This window comes from Bombina bombina, chromosome 7 (genome assembly GCF_027579735.1).
Source record: "Bombina bombina isolate aBomBom1 chromosome 7, aBomBom1.pri, whole genome shotgun sequence".
Taxonomy (NCBI): Eukaryota; Metazoa; Chordata; class Amphibia; order Anura; family Bombinatoridae; genus Bombina; species Bombina bombina.
This window is the reverse complement of record NC_069505.1, coordinates 284015181-284037680: the sequence shown is the minus strand read 5'-3', so window position 1 is coordinate 284037680 and position 22500 is coordinate 284015181. Positions and strand designations below refer to the sequence as shown.

General features: G+C 40.7%; 1 protein-coding gene across 1 annotated transcript in view; it reads left to right on the top strand.

Moving 5' to 3' along the window:
- QARS1 (glutaminyl-tRNA synthetase 1) overlaps positions 1–22500 on the top strand; it is a 173895-nt gene that overhangs the window by 28130 nt on the left and 123265 nt on the right. The window contains exons 4-6 of the mRNA XM_053720807.1: positions 445–520; positions 2150–2214; positions 3404–3457. Coding sequence (XP_053576782.1) covers positions 445–520; positions 2150–2214; positions 3404–3457 — 195 coding nt within the window. The remainder of the gene's footprint in view (positions 1–444; positions 521–2149; positions 2215–3403; positions 3458–22500) is intronic.

The following is a 22500-nucleotide window of genomic DNA, read 5'->3' as shown; positions in this document are numbered from 1 at the left end:
TACTGCACCGGTGTATTTGTCACATAAATCCTATTTTACTAATTTGTGTATTACAATATATAATTGTGTGCTTCACTAATTGTACAGTTTTAATACCAAAGTCTTTCTGTCCTTAAATTTATTCTTACACATAACTTATGTTCCACAAGCTGAGTCATAGAAACCTTTTGTAGCTTATAAAATATTAACACAACCAAGAATCTGAATGCTCACGTTGCAGACAAACGAGCCTCTCCCGTCAGCGGACAGCTGCTGTACCTCTGTGATCTGCCCCTACAGCAGTTTGCATCCAATTTCCTTGTGGCCCCAATCACACAAAATACAGAACCCTTTGAGGGGCTGTTACACCACACAGTATAATGTCTTATACGTTTATAGCCACAGGATTTATTATGACACATAGGTACATCCCACTAACTGCCGCCTGTATGCTCCTCTCTACAGGTGGAGGGAGTGATTCAGAAGTACAAGTCGCAGCTGCTGGACGAGAGATATCGCTTTAACATGGGCCTGCTTATGGGTGAGCTTCAAAACTCTTTTTATCTGCATTTGCTAAGCACATTAGATCCGTTATCCATTGTGTTGCTGTAACTTAAAATAGAGCGGCTGCATTAAGTATCTGACTTTTGAATGGCTTTATAATCATGGATACCGCTAAAACCTCACAATCCTTTTCATCTTTTCATTATTGGTGCCAGTATAAGTATAGTTCAACAGTACACTGTGTGTGTGTGTGTGTGTGTGTGCCATTATGGGTGCCAGTATAAGTATAGTTCAACAGTACACTGTGTGTGTGTGATTATGGGTGCCAGTATAAGTATAGTTCAACAGTACACCCTGTGTGTGTGTGTGTGTGTCATTATGGGTGCCAGTATAAGTATAGTTCAACAGTACACTGTGTGTGTGTGATTATGGGTGCCAGTATAAGTATAGTTCAACAGTACACCCTGTGTGTGTGTGTGTGTGTCATTATGGGTGCCAGTATAAGTGTAGTTCAACAGTACACTGTGTGTGTCATTATGGGTGCCAGTATTAGTATAGTTCAACAGTACACTGTGTGTGTCATTATGGGTGCCAGTATAAGTATAGTTCAACAGTACACAGTGTGTGCGTGTGTCATTATGGGTGCCAGTATTAGTATAGTTCATCAGTACACCCTGTGTGTGTGTGTGTGTGTGACATTATGGGTGCCAGTATTAGTATAGTTCATCAGCACACCCTGTGTGTGTGTGTGTGTTTCATTATGGGTGTCAGTATTAGTATAGTTCATCAGTACACCCTGTGTGTGTGTGTGTGTCATGGGTGTCAGTATTAGTATAGTTCATCAGTACACCCTGTGTGTGTGTGTGTGTGTCATTATGGGTGCCAGTATTAGTATAGTTCAACAGTACACTGTGTGTGTCATTATGGGTGCCAGTATAAGTATAGTTCAACAGTACACAGTGTGTGCGTGTGTCATTATGGGTGCCAGTATTAGTATAGTTCATCAGTACACCCTGTGTGTGTGTGTGTGTGTGTGTCATTATGGGTGCCAGTATTAGTATAGTTCATCAGCACACCCTGTGTGTGTGTGTGTGTTTCATTATGGGTGTCAGTATTAGTATAGTTCATCAGTACACCCTGTGTGTGTGTGTGTGTGTGTGTGTCATGGGTGTCAGTATTAGTATAGTTCATCAGTACACCCTGTGTGTGTGTGTGTGTCATTATGGGTGCCAGTATAAGTATAGTTCAACAGTACACCGTGTGTGTGTCGTCATGGGTGCCAGTATTAGTATATTTCATCAGTACACCCTGTGTGTGTGTGTCATTATAGGTGCCAATATTAGTATAGTTAATCAGCACACCCTGTGTGTGTGTGTCATTATGGGTGTCAGTATTAGTATAGTTCATCAGTACACCCTGTGTGTGTGTGTCATTATGGGTGCCAGTATTAGTATAGTTAATCAGTACACCCTGTGTATGTGTGTGGGTGTCATTATGGGTGTCAGTATTAGGATAGTTTATCATTACACCCAGCATGTTGGTGTCCGTAAGCGTTTGCGGTAACACCATGCTGCAGGATATTGTTTATAATTCAGTTTCTTTACGCTGATTAGACAGATACTTTCCGTTTTTCTTCTCAGTACTCTGTGATTCCTTGTTGCCGCAGGTGAGGCGAGAAGTAAACTGAAGTGGGCGGATGGGAAAATAATCAAGAATGAAGTAGACATGCAGGTAATGAATGAGACAGGGTGTCCTTTATGTACAGCAATGCATTACAGCCTCACTAGCAGCCAAGGGGTTAAATGAAGCCGCGGCTTATTGACACTAATGATAGAAGTGTTCAATAACCAGTGTGTTGTGTTATAGCAGCAATTTAAAGGTCCTTTAAAGGACCAGTCAACACTGTAGATTTGTATAATCAACAAATGCATGATAAGAAGACAATGCAATAGCACTTAGTCTGAACTTCAAATGAGTAGTAGATTTTTGTTAAATAAATTGCAAAGTTATGTCTATTTCCACTCCCCTTGTATCATGTGACAGCCATCAGCCAATCACAAATGCATATAAGTATATACTATGAATTCTTGCACATGCTCAGTAGGAGTTGGTGACACAAAAAGTGTAAATATAAAGAGACGGTGCACATTTTGTTAATGGAAGTAAATTGGAAAGTTGTTTAAAATTGCTGCTCTATCTGAATCATGAAGTTTAATACTCATCGCATTAGTATATGTGAATCCTGTGTACTAGCATGTTACATAAGCAGGTATGAGTTGCAAAGGAAAATTTTTATATTTGATATATAATAATAATAAATGATAAAAAAATTTAGCAAAATCTTTCAAATTTTTTGATTTCTAATTTACTTTATCTTGCTACCCTGTTACCAAGTTAGACTCAGGATCAGCAAATCAGTACTGGGAGGTAGCTGCTAATTGGTGGATGCACATGTATGCCTCTTGCCATTGGCTTACCTGATGTGCTCAGCTAGCTCACAGCAGTGCATTGCTGCTCCTACCAAGAGTACAAAGCAACTTTTGATAATGGGTGTAAATTGGAAAGTTGATTAAAATTGTATGCTGTTTCAGAATCATGACAACTGTTGGTTTGCATGTCCCTTTAATGTTTTTATAATGCAAACAAACCTATGGATCTTAAACTTTTGTGTTTGTGGGTATTAAATAACAAGATACGTTTGTCCCTAAGTTACTGCAAGGGATCCTCACAATGCACCTGTGAGCTTTATATAAGGGAAACTGAATGTGAATTCTTTATTTAAATCTTTTTTTAAACTGTAGTAAATAGAATGTGTTATGTTTATACAGACAAACCGCATTCCTGCGCAGCCCTCCGTGTCTGTAGTGGCGACCCGAGGCCGTGTCTCACTGACCCTATGTCTTTTCTTATTGACTCTCAGGTTCTGCACTTACTGGGCCCTAAGACGGAGGCCGACCTGGAGAAGAAAGCTAAGGTAGGTGTTTGTCATACAGCAGGGCATTTCCCATCTGACCTTGTGCTGCCTGATCCAGTCCTGGCACATTCCTGCATGGAGTCGGTCAGTCTGCGGGTCCTTGTATGTCCTGTGACCATGAGCACTTACTGCATTGTCACTCATGGCTGACCTTAATATGCGCAGAGCAGCACATAGCAATATCTGCTGGCAGCTCACGAATTAACAATGGATTTTCTATTCATTTGTTCTTTAGATTTTGTTAAGATATTGATGATTGTGATGTCTGTGTTATCTGCTTGCTTATCTGTCTAGCATGTGTTTATCACGCAATCCTGTTGTACATGGACCTTGTGCGCCACCTTGTGGTCCAGTTTGGTATTTAAGGCTACAGTCCCTGACTGCTCCTTGGTTCTGTATCCGTCTCTGCTGGTGCAGTTTAAAGGGACATAATACTCATATGCTAAATCACTTGAAACTGATGCAGTATAACTGTAAAAAGCTGACAGGAAAATATCACCTGAGCATCTCTATATAAAAAAGGAAGATATTTCACCTCACAATTTCCTCAGCTCAGCAGAGTAAGTTCTGTGTAAAAAGTTACAATTCAGCTGCAGGTAAAAAAAAATAAAGAAATAAACAGCAGCCAATCAGCATCAGCAGTGCTGAGGTCATGAACTCTCTTACTGTGATCTCATGAGATTTCATTGTAAACTTCCTTAAGCTGAATAGGGAAATAACATGTGTGCACATAAGCTCACTCCCTTAGCTGTCCCGGGACAGACATACTGATTTGCTGCTTAGAAGTCCTTTACAATGGGATGTGGCTACTGAGGAATTTTTTTACGGTAAAATATCTTTCTTTTTTACATAGAGATGTTCAGGTGAAACTTTCTAGTCGGCTTTTTACAGCTATGCTGCATCACTTTCAAGTGTTTCAACATTTGGGTCTCATGGCCCTTTAACTACTTCTGAGATAAACCAGGGTACTATTCTGCTTTAGAGAACAACCACCTGTATCTGAGGACTGTTAGCTACTCCCTCCCCCGGGTGTGCTGTGAAACTGTGTATAAACAAATGTCTTGTTTTTTCACTTGTTAGATATTGTCTTCTCAGACCGTAAACACCGGGTAATCTCTCTTGTGTTTCTGTAATAGTTTTTTAATAGCCAAACTTTTCCCACCTTTGCTTTATTTGTAGGAGCCAATCTGGGCTTTAGTCTGCAGACAACAAGACTAGCCCCGTTATTGTTAGTATACAGTGCATTGTAATGTAGCTGTTATCTGCTGAAGCCAGTTAGGGACATACATGTAGCAGAGTTAGCCTGCATTTCCAGCTCTGTTGATTAGAAAAGCCACAATTTGCTGAGCTAAATTACATGAAAAGGGGGGGAAAAATAAGGAAAATGTATTACAAGATTTTTTTTAAATTTTTAATGTTTTTATTAACTTTTCAAACGAATGAAAAGTACAATAAGATATTCTGTTTAGAGATACAAAATATTTCCCTTTTAATTTGTTCCAAATGATCCATTTTACCTGCTGAAGTGTATTAAATGGTTTACAAATAGCTAATTTACCTTTTTATATCTGCATTTGAAATGGCTGCATTTGCCTGTATTATCCCTACCTATACTGAAAGTTTCTACACTTAACTCCTTTGTGCCGGCATGCAAGTGTTAACATTGGTATAATGCTCCTATATAAACACTTGCAAAAATGAAATCATGTGATTTTAAGGCCAGGATCAGATCAAGGGGGACTGCCTATGCTGCTAGGAACACCCCTAGTCTGTTATTGATTTTGTCAAAGGGGGGAGGCTGCACAACGCCATATAAGGTAGGACATTCCATGTTCTAACAGTGTTAAAGCCCAGCGTGGTTAGGATGGCAGGGAATGTCCTAACAGCTTCTAGAGGTTAAAGTGCCATAAAACAGGTTGAGATCTGTGAATATCCTAAAAAGGCTAATTAAAAATAGTTTGCATAAAAAAAATGTTTAAAAATTGCTGGCAAGTATTTTAAAATTTTCAAAAATAAGCAAAATAAATTACATAGCTAAGCTGCCTGGAGCAGCCAACTCCACCCCCCTTATCATTGTTTAGACAGAGTATTTCAACAGAGTTCACAGCTTATATGCATGCTCCAGCAGATAATCCCTATGCAATCTTGTATTGTACCAAAAGAACAATAAACATAGATACAGCCATAGAAGGAAATGTGTCGGGGAGAGTTGGGGCTGTGCAATTCAAAAACTAAAAAGAAAGGGTTAATAGCAAGGCACCGCAGTATACATTTGCAGGTAAAGTACATATCATATTTTGTCTCTATCCCAACTTGTTTTATGTCCCTTTTTAAAGGGGCAGCAAACTTACAAACTAATGTTATATAATTCTACACATAGTGCAGAATTATATAACATTAGCTTAGTGGCAGATTTATAGAGGATTTTTATTTAAAAGTTAATTTTTCCAGAACGCCGCTTCTTGCTCTATTGAGCGGGTCTAGTAGCAGGATCGAGCTATATTCAGTTTAATGGCGCGACCGGGCACGCTTGGACTAGACTGTGATGCGCTGAGGAAAAACAAGACCCGCTCAGTAGAGCAAAGAGCGGCATTCTGGAAACATAAACATCCTCTGCAATACTTTAGTGCAAAAATCTGCCACTATGTGCAGAATTATATAACATTAGTTTGTAAGTTTACTGCCCCTTTAAGTACACGCTATTGACAAGCAATGTAAACACAGCCAGCAGAAGATCACTCTGTGGGGTGTGAGAGAGAGAAAGTTAGAAAGAAGAATAGAAAACAAATATTTCTCTTGTTAAGTGTATCCAGTCCACGGATCATCCATTACTTGTGGGATATTCTCCTTCCCAACAGGAAGTTGCAAGAGGATCAGCCACAGCAGAGCTGCTATATAGCTCCTCCCCTCACTGCCATATCCAGTCATTCTCTTGCAACTCTCAACTAAAATGGAGGTCGTAAGAGGACTGTGGTGTTTTATACTTAGTTTATTTCTTCAATCAAAAGTTTGTTATTTTTAAATGGTACCGGAGTGTACTGTTTATCTCAGTCAGTATTTAGAAGAAGAATCTGCCTGCGTTTTCTATGATCTTAGCAGAAGTAACTAAGATCCTTTGCTGTTCTCACATATTCTGAGGAGCGAGGTAACTTCAGAGGGGGAATAGCGTACAGGTTTTCCTGTAATAAGGTATGTGCAGTTAAAATATTTTTCTAGGGATGGAATTTGCTAGAAAATGCTGCTGATACCGAAGTAATGTAAGTAAAGCCTTAAATGCAGTGATAGCGACTGGTATCAGGCTTATTAATAGAGATACATACTCTTATAAAAGTGTATTTTAAAACGTTTGCTGGCATGTTTAATCGTTTTTTACATATGTTTGGTGATAAAACTTATTGGGGCCTAGTTTTTTCCACATGGCTGGCTTGAATTTTGCCTAGAAACAGTTCCCTGGGTCTTCCCACTGTTGTAATATGAGTGGGAGGGGCCTATTTTGGCTTTTTTTTTGCACAGAAAAAATTACAGACACAGACATCCAGCTTCTTCCTGCTTAATCCAGGACTTCTCTGAAGGGCTCAAAAGGCTTCAAAAGTCGTATTGAGGGAGGTAAAAAGCCACAGTAGAGCTGTGGCAGTTGTTGTGACTGTTTAAAAAACTTTTTTGTCATTTGTTATTCCGTTTTTGGTATTAAGGGGTTAATCATCCATTTGCAAGTGGGTGCAATGCTCTGCTAACTTATTACATACACTGTAAAAATTTCGTTAGTTTAACTGCATTTTTTCACTGTTATTTCAAAATTTGGGAAAATTTGTGTTAAAGGCGCAGTAACATTTTTTATATTGCTTGTAAACTTGTTTTAAAGTGTTTTCCAAGCTTGCTAGTCTCATTGCTAGTCTGTTTAAACATGTCTGATACAGAGGAACCTACTTGTTCATTATGTTTGAAAGCCATGGTGGAGCCCCATAGGAGAATGTGTACTAAATGTATTGATTTCACCTTAAACAGTAAAGATCAGTCTTTATCTATAAAAGAATTATCACCAGAGGGTTCTGTCGAGGGGGAAGTTATGCCGACTAACTCTCCCCACGTGTCAGACCCTTCGCCTCCCACTCAGGGGACGCACGCTAATATGGCGCCAATTACATCAGGGGCGCCCATAGCGATTACCTTGCAGGACATGGCTGCAATCATGAATAAAACCCTGTCAGAGGTATTATCTAGATTGCCTGAATTAAGAGGCAAGCGCGATAGCTCTGGGGTTAGGAGAGATACAGAGCGCGCAAATGCTGTTAGAGCCATGTCTGATACTGCGTCACAGTATGCAGAACATGAGGACGGAGAGCTTCAGTCTGTGGGTGACATCTCTGACTCGGGGAAACCTGATTCAGAGATTTCTAATTTTAAATTTAAGCTTGAGAACCTCTGTGTATTGCTTGGGGAGGTATTAGCTGCTCTGAATGACTGTAACACAGTTGCAATTCCAGAGAAATTGTGTAGGCTGGATAGATACTATTTGGTGCCGGTGTGTACTGACGTTTTTCCTATACCTAAAAGGCTTACAGAAATTATTAGCAAGGAGTGGGATAGACCCGGTGTGCCCTTTTCCCCACCTCCTATATTTAGAAAAATGTTTCCAATAGACGCCACTACACGGGACTTATGGCAGACGGTCCCTAAGGTGGAGGGAGCAGTTTCTACTTTAGCAAAGCGTACCACTATCCCGGTTGAGGGCAGTTGTGCTTTTTCAGATCCAATGGATAAAAAATTGGAGGGTTACCTTAAGAAAATGTTTATTCAACAAGGTTTTATTTTACAGCCCCTTGCATGCATTGCGCCTGTCACTGCTGCGGCGGCATTCTGGTTTGAGGCCCTGGAAGAGGCCATCCAGACAGCTCCATTGAATGAAATTATTGACAAGCTTAGAACGCTTAAGCTAGCTAACTCATTTGTTTCTGATGCCATTGTTCATTTGACTAAACTAATGGCTAAGAATTCTGGATTCGCCATCCAGGCGCGTAGGGCGCTATGGCTTAAATCCTGGTCAGCTGACGTGACTTCAAAGTCTAAATTACTCAACATTCCTTTCAAGGGGCAGACCTTATTCGGGCCTGGCTTGAAGGAAATTATTGCTGACATTACTGGAGGCAAGGGTCATACCCTTCCTCAGGACAGGGCCAAATCAAAGGCCAAACAGTCTAATTTTCGTGCCTTTCGAAATTTCAAGGCAGGAGCAGCATCAACTTCCTCCGCTTCAAAACAAGAGGGAACTGTTGCTCATTCCAGACAGGCCTGAAAACCTAACCAGTCCTGGAACAAGGGCAAGCAGGCCAGAAAGCCTGCTGCTGCCCCCAAGACAGCATGAAGGAACGGCCCCCTATCCGGAAACGGATCTAGTGGGGGGCAGACTTTCTCTCTTCGCCCAGGCGTGGGCAAGAGATGTTCAGGATCCCTGGGCGTTGGAGATCATATCTCAGGGATATCTTCTGGACTTCAAAGCTTCCCCTCCACAAGGGAGATTTAATCTTTCAAGGTTATCTGCAAATCAGATAAAGAAAGAGGCATTCCTACGCTGTGTGCAAGACCTCCTAGTAATGGGAGTGATCCATCCAGTTCCGCGGACGGAACAAGGAGAGGGTTTTTATTCAAATCTGTTTGTGGTTCCCAAAAAAGAGGGAACCTTCAGACCAATTTTGGATCTAAAGATCTTAAAAAAATTAATCAGAGTTCCATCTTTCAAAATGGAAACTATTCGGACCATCCTACCCATGATCCAAGAGGGTCAGTACATGACCACAGTGGACTTAAAGGATGCCTACCTTCACATACCGATTCACAAAGATCATCATCGGTTCCTAAGGTTTGCCTTTCTAGACAGGCATTACCAATTTGTAGCTCTTCCTTTCGGGTTGGCCACTGCCCCGAGAATTTTTACAAAGGTTCTGGGCTCACTTCTGGCGGTCCTAAGACCGCGAGGCATAGCGGTGGCTCCGTATCTAGACGACATCCTGATACAGGCGTCAAGCTTTCAAATTGCCAAGTCTCATACAGAGATAGTTCTGGCATTTCTGAAGTCGCATGGGTGGAAAGTGAACGTGGAAAAGAGTTCTCTATCACCACTCACAAGAGTCTCCTTCCTAGGGACTCTTATAGATTCTGTAGAGATGAAAATTTACCTGACGCAGTCCAGGTTATCAAAACTTCTAAATGCTTGCCATGTCCTTCATTCCATTCCACGCCCGTCAGTGGCTCAGTGCATGGAAGTAATCGGCTTAATGGTAGCGGCAATGAACATAGTGCCATTTGCGCGCCTGCATCTCAGACCGCTGCAATTATGCGTGCTAAGTTAGTGGAATGGGGATTACTCAGATTTGTCCCCTCTACTAAATCTGGATCAAGAGACCAGAGATTCTCTTCTCTGGTGGCTTTCTCGGGTCCGTCTGTCCAAGGGTATGACCCTTTCGCAGGCCAGATTGGACGATTGTAACAACAGATGCCAGCCTTCTAGGTTGGGGCGCAGTCTGGAACTCCCTGAAGGCTCAGGGATCATGGACTCAGGAGGAGAAACTCCTCCCAATAAATATTCTGGAGTTAAGAGCAATATTCAAGGCTCTTCTAGCTTGGCCTCAGTTAGCAACACTGAGGTTCATCAGATTTCAGTCGGACAACATCACGACTGTGGCTTACATCAACCATCAAGGGGGAACCAGGAGTTCCCTAGCGATGTTAGAAGTCTCAAAGATAATTCGCTGGGCAGAGTCTCACTCTTGCCACCTGTCAGCGATCCACATCCCAGGCGTAGAGAACTGGGAGGCGGATTTTCTAAGTCGTCAGACTTTTCATCCGGGGGAATGGGAACTCCATCCGGAGGTGTTTGCTCAACTGGTCCATCGTTGGGGCAAACCAGAACTGGATCTCATGGCGTCTCGCCAGAACGCCAAGCTTCCTTGTTACGGATCCAGGTCCAGGGACCCGGGAGCAACGCTGATAGATGCTCTAGCAGCTCCTTGGTTCTTCAACCTGGCCTATGTGTTTCCACCGTTTCCTCTGCTCAAACAAGAGAGAGCATCAGTGATTCTGATAGCGCCTGCGTGGCCACGCAGGACCTGGTATGCAGACCTAGTGGACATGTCATCTCTTCCACCATGGACTCTGCCTCTGAGGCAGGACCTTCTAATACAAGGTCCTTTCAATCATCCAAATCTAATTTCTCTGAGACTGACTGCATGGAGATTGAACGCTTGATTCTATCAAGGCGTGGCTTCTCAGAGTCAGTCATTGATACCTTAATACAGGCTCGGAAGCCTGTCACCAGGAAAATCTACCACAAGATATGGCGTAAATATCTTTATTGGTGTGAATCCAAGAGTTACTCATGGAGTAAGGTTAGGATTCCTAGGATATTGTCCTTTCTCCAAGAGGGTTTGGACAAAGGCTTATCAGCTAGTTCTTTAAAAGGACAGATCTCTGCTCTGTCTATTCTTTTGCACAAGCGTCTGGCAGAAGTTCCAGACGTCCAGGCATTTTGTCAGGCTTTGGTTAGGATTAAGCCTGTGTTTAAAACTGTTGCTCCCCCGTGGAGCTTAAACTTGGTTCTTACAGTTCTTCAGGGAGTTCCGTTTGAACCCCTTCATTCCATTGATATTAAACTTTTATCTTGGAAAGTTCTGTTTTTGATGGCTATTTCTTCGGCTCGAAGAGTCTCTGAGTTATCTGCCTTACATTGTGATTCTCCTTATCTGATTTTTCATTCAGACAAGGTAGTTCTGCGTACCAAACCTGGGTTTTTACCTAAGGTGGTTTCTAACAGGAATATCAATCAAGAGATTGTTGTTCCATCATTGTGTCCTAATCCTTCTTCAAAGAAGGAACGTCTTTTGCATAATCTGGACGTAGTCCGTGCCTTGAAGTTTTACTTACAGGCTACTAAAGATTTTCATCAAACATCTGCCCTGTTTGTCGTTTAATCTGGACAGAGGAGAGGTCAAAAAGCTTCGGCAACCTCTCTCTCCTTTTGGCTTCGGAGCATAATACGCTTAGCCTATGAGACTGCTGGACAGCAGCCCCCTGAAAGGATTACAGCTCATTCTACTAGAGCTGTGGCTTCCACCTGGGCCTTTAAAAATGGGGCCTCTGTTGAACAGATTTGCAAGGCTGCGACTTGGTCTTCGCTTCACACCTTTTCAAAATTTTACAAATTTGACACTTTTGCTTCTTCGGAGGCTGTTTTTGGGAGAAAGGTTCTACAGGCAGTGGTTCCTTCCGTTTAAGTTCCTGCCTTGTCCCTCCCATCATCCGTGTACTTTAGCTTTGGTATTGGTATCCCACAAGTAATGGATGATCCGTGGACTGGATACACTTAACAAGAGAAAACATAATTTATGCTTACCTGATAAATTTATTTCTCTTGTAGTGTATCCAGTCCACGGCCCGCCCTGTCCTTTTAAGGCAGGTCTAAATGTTAATTAAACTACAGTCACCACTGCACCCTATGGTTTCTCCTTTCTCGTCTTGTTTCGGTTGAATGACTGGATATGGCAGTGAGGGGAGGAGCTATATAGCAGCTCTGCTGTGGGTGATCCTCTTGCAACTTCCTGTTGGGAAGGAGAATATCCCACAAGTAATGGATGATCCGTGGACTGGATACACTACAAGAGAAATAAATTTATCAGGTAAGCATAAATTATGTTTTTATAACTATTGTATACAGACAGATATAAGAAAAGGAAGACTTTGAGTGATAAAATGTCTGGTCTCTCTGCAAGCTTAGCCTATTTTGATGGGTTGTGGGTTCAAAGAGCAAATCCAGCTATTTCATTTAAAAAAGAAACATAAAGGATCATGTTCTCATACATTTTATACTCTGTAGCTGGTATAACAATTAATTGGGAACACATTGAGGGTAAACCAGTTTACAGTACATTGGCCCTTTTTAAGTACACATAGAAGAAACTGTGGTTTTGTTTTCAACAATAAATAAATAATTAAATTAAGTTTTTTTATTTATCAATGTATTTTGTGCATCGGGGGCATTTGCACACGAGTGAATTAGCGGCACTGCCTTTTGCTCTAACCTGCTGTATTATGGCCTATTACAATGCGCAAATACAGATTGCCCCCTATATCTTAAGCCCTGAGTAAGGGCCCCTGGAGTCTCCCCTTTCAGGAGTTGTGTGGCGCCGGTGATGATGAACCTACCAAGTACTGATTGAAAGCTGCAAAAGCCTCATTTAATTAGTGATATATATTTGTACCTTTCATGAGCCTTCAGGGTTTTTTTTTAGGTTTCAACATACGATTTTAAATGTCGCAACAAACGTTTTTAAGGACCATTAAATACAGTAGATTTGCATAGTTAACAAGTGCATAATAAAAGACAATGCAATAGCACTTAATTACAAATAAACAGTACATTATTTTTTTCTGTCATTTTATTCCCCCCCCCCCCCCCAATTTGCTGCCCCCCGTATCATATGATAGCCATCCGCCAATCACAGACTCCTATACATATAAACAGTGAACTCTTGCACATGCTCAATAGTAGATGATGCGTCAGAAAGTGTGTGTATGTGGATGTGTGTGTGTGTGTATATGTGTATATATATATATATATATATATATATATATATATATATATATATATATATTACAAATTATGTTAGAAAGAGAAGAGCCACAGTAGAGCTATATGAGATACTGTGTAAAGATGGGGGATTACAGCACTCTATAGAGCTTCATTTTGCTTTACTTTGTAGGTGTTTGACCGAAAGCAATTAAGAAACAAACAAACGGATGCACATAAGATCTGGTGAGCGGCAAATTTATTTACATAGTAACAAACATACTGAAAAGTTATTGCAATTTGTCATGGTATAAGAAATTATATTACTACCACTGCAGTGGGATATTCAATATCAAGATATATTGCTAAAACAGCTAATATAGTTGCAACATTGTATATTGATCCTGTAAATCAACAAAGGAAAATAGCTAATAATCATGTAGGATTACTTTTGATCATATATACGACCTGTATAAAGTGTCCTCCTTATGATTGGAAAAGTAGAAAGGGACAAGATATTTCCAAAGAGTCCGTTTCTGCCTGGGCCCAGGTTTCAGGTGTAAGGAAACTCAAGAATTAAATTTTTCCGGGCTCATTCTTTACTCAGAACATGATCTTTGTCGATGAGATTTTTCATGCTAGAACTCCAAGGTAAATGCGTCCTCTACAACTAGCATGAATAAAAGATACTTTGTTGAAAAATGCCGTTATTATTCACAACTCAGGACAATTGCAGCTTTCCAGGAAACTGGGGTAAATAGTGGTCAGAGTATCTGCTTCTACACATTTTTCCAGACTTCTGTAATATAGCAATAGTCCAGATATCTGTGTTAGTGCTCACCTCCGGCTCCACTTTTTGTAGCCGCAAAACAGCTGTAAGTAGCGGTCCGAGTGTCTGCACTCAATACGTTAGTATCCAGGTGTCTGTGTTTGTGCTCACCTCCGGAACCACCTTATATCCGCAAAGACTACAGTGATTAGTTTGGATATGGATACTGAAGCTTCATGCCGAGTCGGGACAAGTGCTTCCGAACTCAAGCTGCTTGCTGTCTCCACTTCAAAGTCAATTCACCTTTGCTTGTAGGGATATTGACTACACCGGGTGACAGATATTTGTCTTCATACCCTTGATCCGAACTTAGGTACACTGCAGATAGGTGTCTGTCGTCGACGCGCGTTTCGCCCCACAATGCTCAGAGAAAGCTAGGGCGTCATCAGGACTACCTGACACCTGTATTCTCCTACCTATTATTGGATTTTTTTCCTAGGGGGGTGTGTTTATTTCCGGTAAATACACATTTGCAATTGGATTCCCACAGACAAGCCTCCATAGAAACTATCCAATTACTAGGAGAATTAGACTTGATACAAATGCATCTTAAATCTGCCGCAGGACACAGAAATCATGTGCTCCGCTAGTCAAATATTGCCATCATATACAACACTAGGTTAGACATGTAGAAAATTGGAAACTTAGAGCAGTAATTTTCAGTAACGAGTTTACTTGATAGTAATTATTTGCTGACCAAATGATTATACCAGCTAGAAAAATGGTTTTTCATTTTGTTACCATAATTAGCCCAGAAAAGAAGCATATTCTATTCTTTCATTTAGACCAGTAGGAGTCATTGTTTTTAATGTATACATCCACCTGGCTTCTTTTCTAAGAAGGCACTTGTCCTCATCTCCTCCTCTTCCATTTGTAATCCTTTTATCAATTGCTATAAATTTTAGAGACACAGTGCTGCTATTGTGTACCTCTTTAAAGTGGCGAGCTACACTTGTGTCCCTTTCATAGAGAATGTCATCCCTGTGCTCCTGCACCTTGTCCTTGAGCATTCTTTTAGTTTTTCCAACATAGAACAGGGGGCAGGAGCACTGCAAGAGATAGACAACCCCTACTGTGTTGCAATTTGCAAAGTGTCTTATTTCAAAATTCTTGCCTGTGTGGGTGCAAAAAGTTTTACTTTTTATTATATATGGACAGTAGACACAATGTCCACAGGGATAGGTGCCTTTAACCTGTTGATGTTTATTTAGCCAGGTGGTTTCAGTCTGTGATCTAACAAATCTACTTTTAACTAGTTTGTTTCTTAAATTTGGTGATTTTTTTAGCTGTCATCAGTGGGTATTGTCCTACCTTATCTGCTATTTTTTCATCTAGTGTTAAAATGTGCCATTTCTGTGCTAATATGGATCGAATAGTATGCCATTGGCAATTATAAGTTGTAATAAACCTTAAGTTATTCAACTTTTTTCTCTTTTTTTTGAATACAGGAGGTCATCCCTATTCATTTTCCTCACTTTATTTAGGGTATATCTAATCAATTTTCGTGAGTATCCCCTTTCTATAAATCTTTGGCACATCTGATCAGCATGATGATCGAATTTTGTCCTGGAGGAGCAGTTTCTCCTTAATCTCAACAATTGGCTGAAAGGTATCCCTTTCTTCAGAGATTCAGGATGACTGCTTGATGCCTCCAGGACACTATTCGTTGCTGTACTTTTTCGGTAATTCTCAGTAGAGATTTTATTACCTTCTTTTTTAATCACTATATCTAGGAATGGCAGTTCTTTAGTGCTTGAGGCATACGTTAGAAAAATGTTACGGTTGTTTTTGTTTAAAATTGGAGACAAATTCTTGAAGACAGGCCAGGGGGCCATCCCACAGCATGAGTATGTCATCCACATACCTAATCCACATGGAAACATGGGAGTCAAACACCTCACCATATTTTTCAAATATGTCCAACTCCCAGTTGGAGACATGCATATGTCGGAGCACAAACTGCTCCAATGCCTGTCCCCCTGACCTGTCTATAAAGAGAATTGTCAAATTGGAAGACATTGTTGTTCAAAATGAATTGTAACAGATCAACAACAAAAGCAGTATGTCTATCGCTCTCTGGTCCTCTTGATTTCAGGAACTGTTTTGATGCTTCTATCCCTAATGTATGTGGCATTGAAGAGTAGAGACTTTCAACGTCTAAAGACACCAAGATTGTTTCTGTTTTAACTGATATACCATCCAACTTTCTTAGGAGGTCTGGGGTGTCTTTTACATAAGAGGGGAGGGAGAGAAGGAAAGGTCTAAGAAAAATATCTACATATTCACCAATATGTTCACTGATACTGCCAATCCCCGAGACTATTGGTCTCCCAGGGGGACTGGTAGGATTTTTATGTATTTTTGGAATTATATAAAAAGTGGGCATTACAGGGTGAGTTGGACTGAGGAATTGAAATTCTTTTATCGAGATGAGACCATCCATCTTAGCATCTTGTAGGATTCTATTAAGTTTAGATTTCATTGATGTCATTGGATTTTTTTAAAGTTTTTCATACTGTAATCTATCATTTAATTGTCTTTTTACTTCTAATTATGGTAACAAAATGAAAAACTATTTTTCTAGCTGGTATAATCATTTGGTCAGCAAATAATTACTATCAAGTAAACTCGTTACTGAAAATTACTGCTCTATCTAAGTTTCCAATTTTCTACATGTCTAACCTAGTGTTGTATATGATGGCAATATTTGACTAGCGGAGCACATGATTTCTGTGTCCTGCGGCAGATTTAAGATGCATTTGTATCAAGTCTAATTCTCCTAGTAATTGGATAGTTTCTATGGAGGCTTGTCTGTGGGAAACCAATTGCAAATGTGTATTTACCGGAAATAAACACCCCCCCTAGGAAAAAAATCCAATAATAGGTAGGAGAATACAGGTGTCAGGTAGTCCTGATGAGGCCCTAGCTTTCTCTGAGCATTGTGGGGCGAAACGCGCGTCGACGACAGACACCTATCTGCAGTGTACCTAAGTTCGGATCAAGGGTATGAAGACAAATATCTGTCACCCGGTGTAGTCAATATCCCTACAAGCAAAGGTGAATTGACTTTGAAGTGGAGACAGCAAGCAGCTTGAGGTCGGAAGCACTTGTCCCAACTCGGCATGAAGCTTCAGTATCCATATCCGAACTAATCACTGTAGTCTTTGCGGATATAAGGTGGTTCCGGAGGTGAGCACAAACAGACACCTGGATACTAACGTATTGAGTGCAGACACTCGGACCGCTACTTACCGCTGTTTTGCGGCTACAAAAAGTGGAGCCGGAGGTGAGCACTAACACAGATATCTGGACTGTTGCTATATTACAGAAGTCTGGAAAAATGTGTAGAAGCAGATACTCGGACCACTATTTACCGCAGTTTCCTGGAAAGCTGCAATTGTCCTGAGTTGTGAATAATAACGGCATTTTGCAACAAAGTATCTTTTATTCATGCTAGTTGTAGAGGACGCATTTACCTTGGAGTTCTAACATGCAAAATCTTATCGAACTAATAAGGTATACCAAAGCGCCAACTATACGAAGGCTGGGTCTGGACCTAATGCAATATTATCAAACGATTACAATAAACAATTTATTGAGTACACAAATAAGTTAAAAACATGGATCCATGTATAAACAATCAAATTTATACAACAATAATAGCTAAATGAATAGTTAAAACAAATAGCTATGTACTCCACTATGAAAAATCTTATCGACAAAGATCATGTTCTGAGTAAAGAATGAGCCCAGAAAAATTTAATTCTTGAGTTTCCTTACACCTGAAACCTGGGCCCAGGCAGAAACGGACTCTTTGGAAATATCTTGTCCCTTTCTACTTTTCCAATCATAAGGAGGACACTTTATACAGGTCATATATATGATCAAAAGTAATCCTACATGATTATTAGCTATTTTCCTTTGTTGATTTACAGGATCAATATACAATGTTGCAACTATATTAGCTGTTTTAGCAATATATCTTGATATTGAATATCCCACTGCAGTGGTAGTAATATAATTTCTTATACCATGACAAATTGCAATAACTTTTCAGTATGTTTGTTACTATGTAAATAAATTTGCCGCTGACCAGATCTTATGTGCATCCGTTTGTTTGTTTCTTAATTGCTTTCGGTCAAGCACCTACAAAGTAAAGCAAAATGAAGCTCTATAGAGTGCTGTAATCCCCCATCTTTACACAGTATCTCATATAGCTCTACTGTGGCTCTTCTCTTTCTAACATAATTTGTAACTATAAATGTTTTTGGGGGTCTGCACCTGATCTAAGAACGGATAACTACCGCTTGGATCCTAAATAAACAAAATATAATTACTGTTAAACACCTTGGTCTGTTTAAACAGAAAGGTGTCAGTATTCCTCTCCCAATTCTTGTCTTGTAAAAAAAAAAATATATATATATTAGTAGACAATTTCCAGTTCAGCCCACCAATAGCCAACTCGCCTGGGTGCAATGATATACCATCAAATAGAAAACAAGAGAATGCACTCTCAGGACTTTTTCACAAAAACCAATTTAATGGAACGTTTTCGGGGTTCACAACCCCTTCATCAGCATACAAAACAAACAAATTTCAACTCATTTATAGTGTTACATACAAATTAAATCACACCAACCTTAGTGTGTCTCCAAAAAAGTGCGCCAATTTTTCGAGCTTGGAACGCATCTTGCGTTCCACAGTGCTATCCGAAACCGGAAGTTACATTATCTCACTTCCGGTTTATGGATTCCATAAACAAACGTAAATTTAATAATGAAATTGTGCAATCTGCAAGTTTAAACGTATTTAAGTGACAAACTAGTGTAGAAGACTTCGTAAAACATGTGCAGCATTATCATAAGTGCCTGGAAATTGTGATAAATACCTATTGGCAAATGTTACTACATCCGGTCGGCACGGAGACAGTAACCATATGTATATGTGTGTGTGTATGTGTATATATATATATATATATATATATATATATATTTCTTCTGTTAAGTGTGATCAGTCCACGGGTCATCATTACTTCTGGGATATTACTCCTCCTCAACAGGAAGTGCAAGAGGATTCACCCAGCAGAGCTGCATATAGCTCCTCCCCTCTACGTCACTCCCAGTCATTCTCTTGCACCCAACGACTAGATAGGATGTGTGAGAGGACTATGGTGATTATACTTAGTTTTATATCTTCAATCAAAAGTTTGTTATTTTAAAATAGCACCGGAGTGTGTTATTATCTCTCTGGCAGAGTTTGAAGAAGAATCTACCAGAGTTTTTGCTATGATTTTAGCCGGAGTAGTTAAGATCATATTGCTGTTTCTCGGCCATCTGAGGAGAGGTAAACTTCAGATCAGGGGACAGCGGGCAGATGAATCTGCATAGAGGTATGTAGCAGCTTTTATTTTCTGACAATGGAATTGATGAGAAAATCCTGCCATACCGATATAATGTCATGTATGTATACTTTACACTTCAGTATTCTGGGGAATGGTACTTCACTAGAATTACACTGTAAGAAGTACATAAAGCTGTTTAATAACTAGAAATTATGTTTAACGTTTTTGCTGGAATGTAAAATCGTTTTCATTTGCTGAGGTACTGAGTGAGTAAATGTTTGGGCACTATTTTTCCACTTGGCAGTTGCTTAATCTTTTTTCTGACAGTTTCTGTTCTCTCTCACTACTGTGTGTGAGGGGGAGGGGCCGTTTTTTGGCGCTTTTGCTACGCATCAGATATTTCAGTCAGCAACTCATTGTATTTCCTGCATGATCCGGTTCATCTCTACAGAGCTCAGGGGTCTTCAAAACTTATTTTGAGGGAGGTAATTTCTCTCAGCAGAGCTGTGAGAATTATAGTTGACTGGGATAAAAAACGTTTATTCTGTAATTGTTTCCTGCTTTCAGAATTTGTTATCTTTGCTAATGGGATTAAACCTTTGCTAAAGTTGTGTTGTTTACAAGGATTGAGGCTATAACTGTTTCAATTTATTAATTTTCAACTGTCATAGATCTTCTGTGCTTCTTAAAGGCACAGTACGTTTTTAATATTATTCTAATTGAATTGTATTTCCAAGTTGCAAGTTTATTTGCTAGTGTGTTAAACATGTCTGATTCAGAGGATGATACCTGTGTCATTTGTTGCAATGCCAAAGTGGAGCCCAATAGAAATTTATGTACTAACTGTATTGATGCTACTTTAAATAAAAGTCAATCTGTACAAATTGAACAAATTTCACCAAACAACGAGGGGAGAGTTATGCCGACTAACTCGCCTCACGTGTCAGTACCTGCATCTCCCGCTCAGAGGGAGGTGCGTGATATTGTAGCGCCGAGTACATCTGGGCGGCCATTACAAATCACATTACAGGATATGGCTACTGTTATGACTGAAGTTTTGGCTAAATTACCAGAACTAAGAGGTAAGCGTGATCACTCTGGGGTGAGAACAGAGTGCGCTGATAATATTAGGGGAATGTCAGACACTGCGTCACAGGTGGCAGAACATGAGGACGGAGAACTTCATTCTGTGGGTGACGGTTCTGATCCAAACAGACTGGATTCAGATATTTCAAATTTTAAATTTAAACTGGAAAACCTCCGTGTATTACTAGGGGAGGTGTTAGCGGCTCTGAATGATTGTAACACAGTTGCAATACCAGAGAAAATGTGTAGGTTGGATAAATATTTTGCGGTACCGACGAGTACTGAGGTTTTTCCTATACCTAAGAGACTTACTGAAATTGTTACTAAGGAGTGGGATAGACCCGGTGTGCCGTTCTCACCCCCTCCGATATTTAGAAAAATGTTTCCAATAGACGCCACCACAAGGGACTTATGGCAAACGGTCCCTAAGGTGGAGGGAGCAGTTTCTACTTTAGCTAAGCGTACCACTATCCCGGTAGAGGATAGCTGTGCTTTTTCAGATCCAATGGATAAAAAGTTTGAGGGTTACCTTAAGAAAATGTTTGTTCAACAAGGTTTTATATTGCAACCCCTTGCATGCATTGCGCCGATCACGGCTGCAGCGGCATTCTGGATTGAGTCTCTGGAAGAGAACATTAGTTCAGTTACTCTGGACGACATTACGGACAGGCTTAGAGTCCTTAAACTAGCTAATTCATTCATTTCGGAGGCCGTAGTACATCTTACTAAACTTACGGCGAAGAATTCAGGATTCGCCATTCAGGCACGCAGGGCGCTGTGGCTAAAATCCTGGTCAGCTGATGTTACTTCTAAGTCTAAATTGCTTAATATACCTTTCAAAGGGCAGACCTTATTCGGGCCCGGGTTGAAAGAGATTATCGCTGACATTACAGGAGGTAAAGGCCATGCCCTGCCTCAGGACAAAGCCAAAGCTAAGGCTAGACAGTCTAATTTTCGTTCCTTTCGTAATTTCAAAGCAGGAGCAGCATCAACTTCCTCTGCACCAAAACAGGAAGGAGCTGTTGCTCGCTACAGGCAAGGCTGGAAACCTAACCAGTCCTGGAACAAGGGCAAGCAGACCAGGAAACCTGCTGCTGCCCCTAAAACAGCATGAATTGAGGGCCCCCGATCCGGGATCGGATCTAGTGGGGGGCAGACTTTCTCTCTTCGCCCAGGCTTGGGCAAGAGATGTCCAGGATCCCTGGGCGCTAGAGATAATATCTCAGGGATACCTTCTGGACTTCAAATACTCTCCTCCAAGAGAGAGATTTCATCTGTCAAGGTTGTCAACAATCCAGACAAAGAAAGAGGCGTTTCTACGCTGCGTACAAGAGCTCTTGTTAATGGGAGTAATCCATCCAGTTCCACGATCGGAACAGGGACAGGAGTTTTACTCAAATCTGTTTGTGGTTCCCAAAAAAGAGGGAACTTTCAGACCAATCCTGGACTTAAAGATCCTAAACAAATTCCTAAGAGTTCCATCGTTCAAGATGGAGACTATTCGGACAATTTTACCTATGATCCAAGAGGGTCAGTACATGACCACTGTAGATTTAAAAGATGCTTACCTTCACATACCGATTCACAAAGATCATTACCGGTACCTAAGGTTTGCCTTCCTAGACAGGCATTACCAGTTTGTGGCTCTTCCATTCGGATTGGCTACAGCTCCAAGAATCTTCACAAAGGTTCTGGGTGCTCTTCTGGCGGTACTGAGACCGCGGGGAATCTCGGTAGCTCCATACCTAGACGACATTCTGATACAAGCTTCAAGCTTTCAAACTGCCAAGTCTCATACAGAGTTAGTACTGGCATTTCTAAGGTCACATGGATGGAAGGTGAACGAAAAGAAAAGTTCACTCGTTCCACTCACAAGAGTTCCCTTCCTGGGGACTCTTATAGATTCTGTAGAAATGAAGATTTACCTGACAGAGGACAGGCTAACAAGACTTCAAAGTGCTTGCCGCACCCTTCATTCCATTCAACACCCGTCAGTGGCTCAATGCATGGAGGTAATCGGCTTAATGGTAGCGGCAATGGACATAGTACCCTTTGCACGCTTACACCTCAGACCACTGCAACTGTGCATGCTAAGTCAGTGGAATGGGGATTACTCAGACTTATCCCCTTCTCTGAATCTGGATCAAGAGACCAGAAATTCTCTTCTATGGTGGCTTTCTCGGCCACATCTGTCCAGGGGGATGCCATTCAGCAGACCAGACTGGACA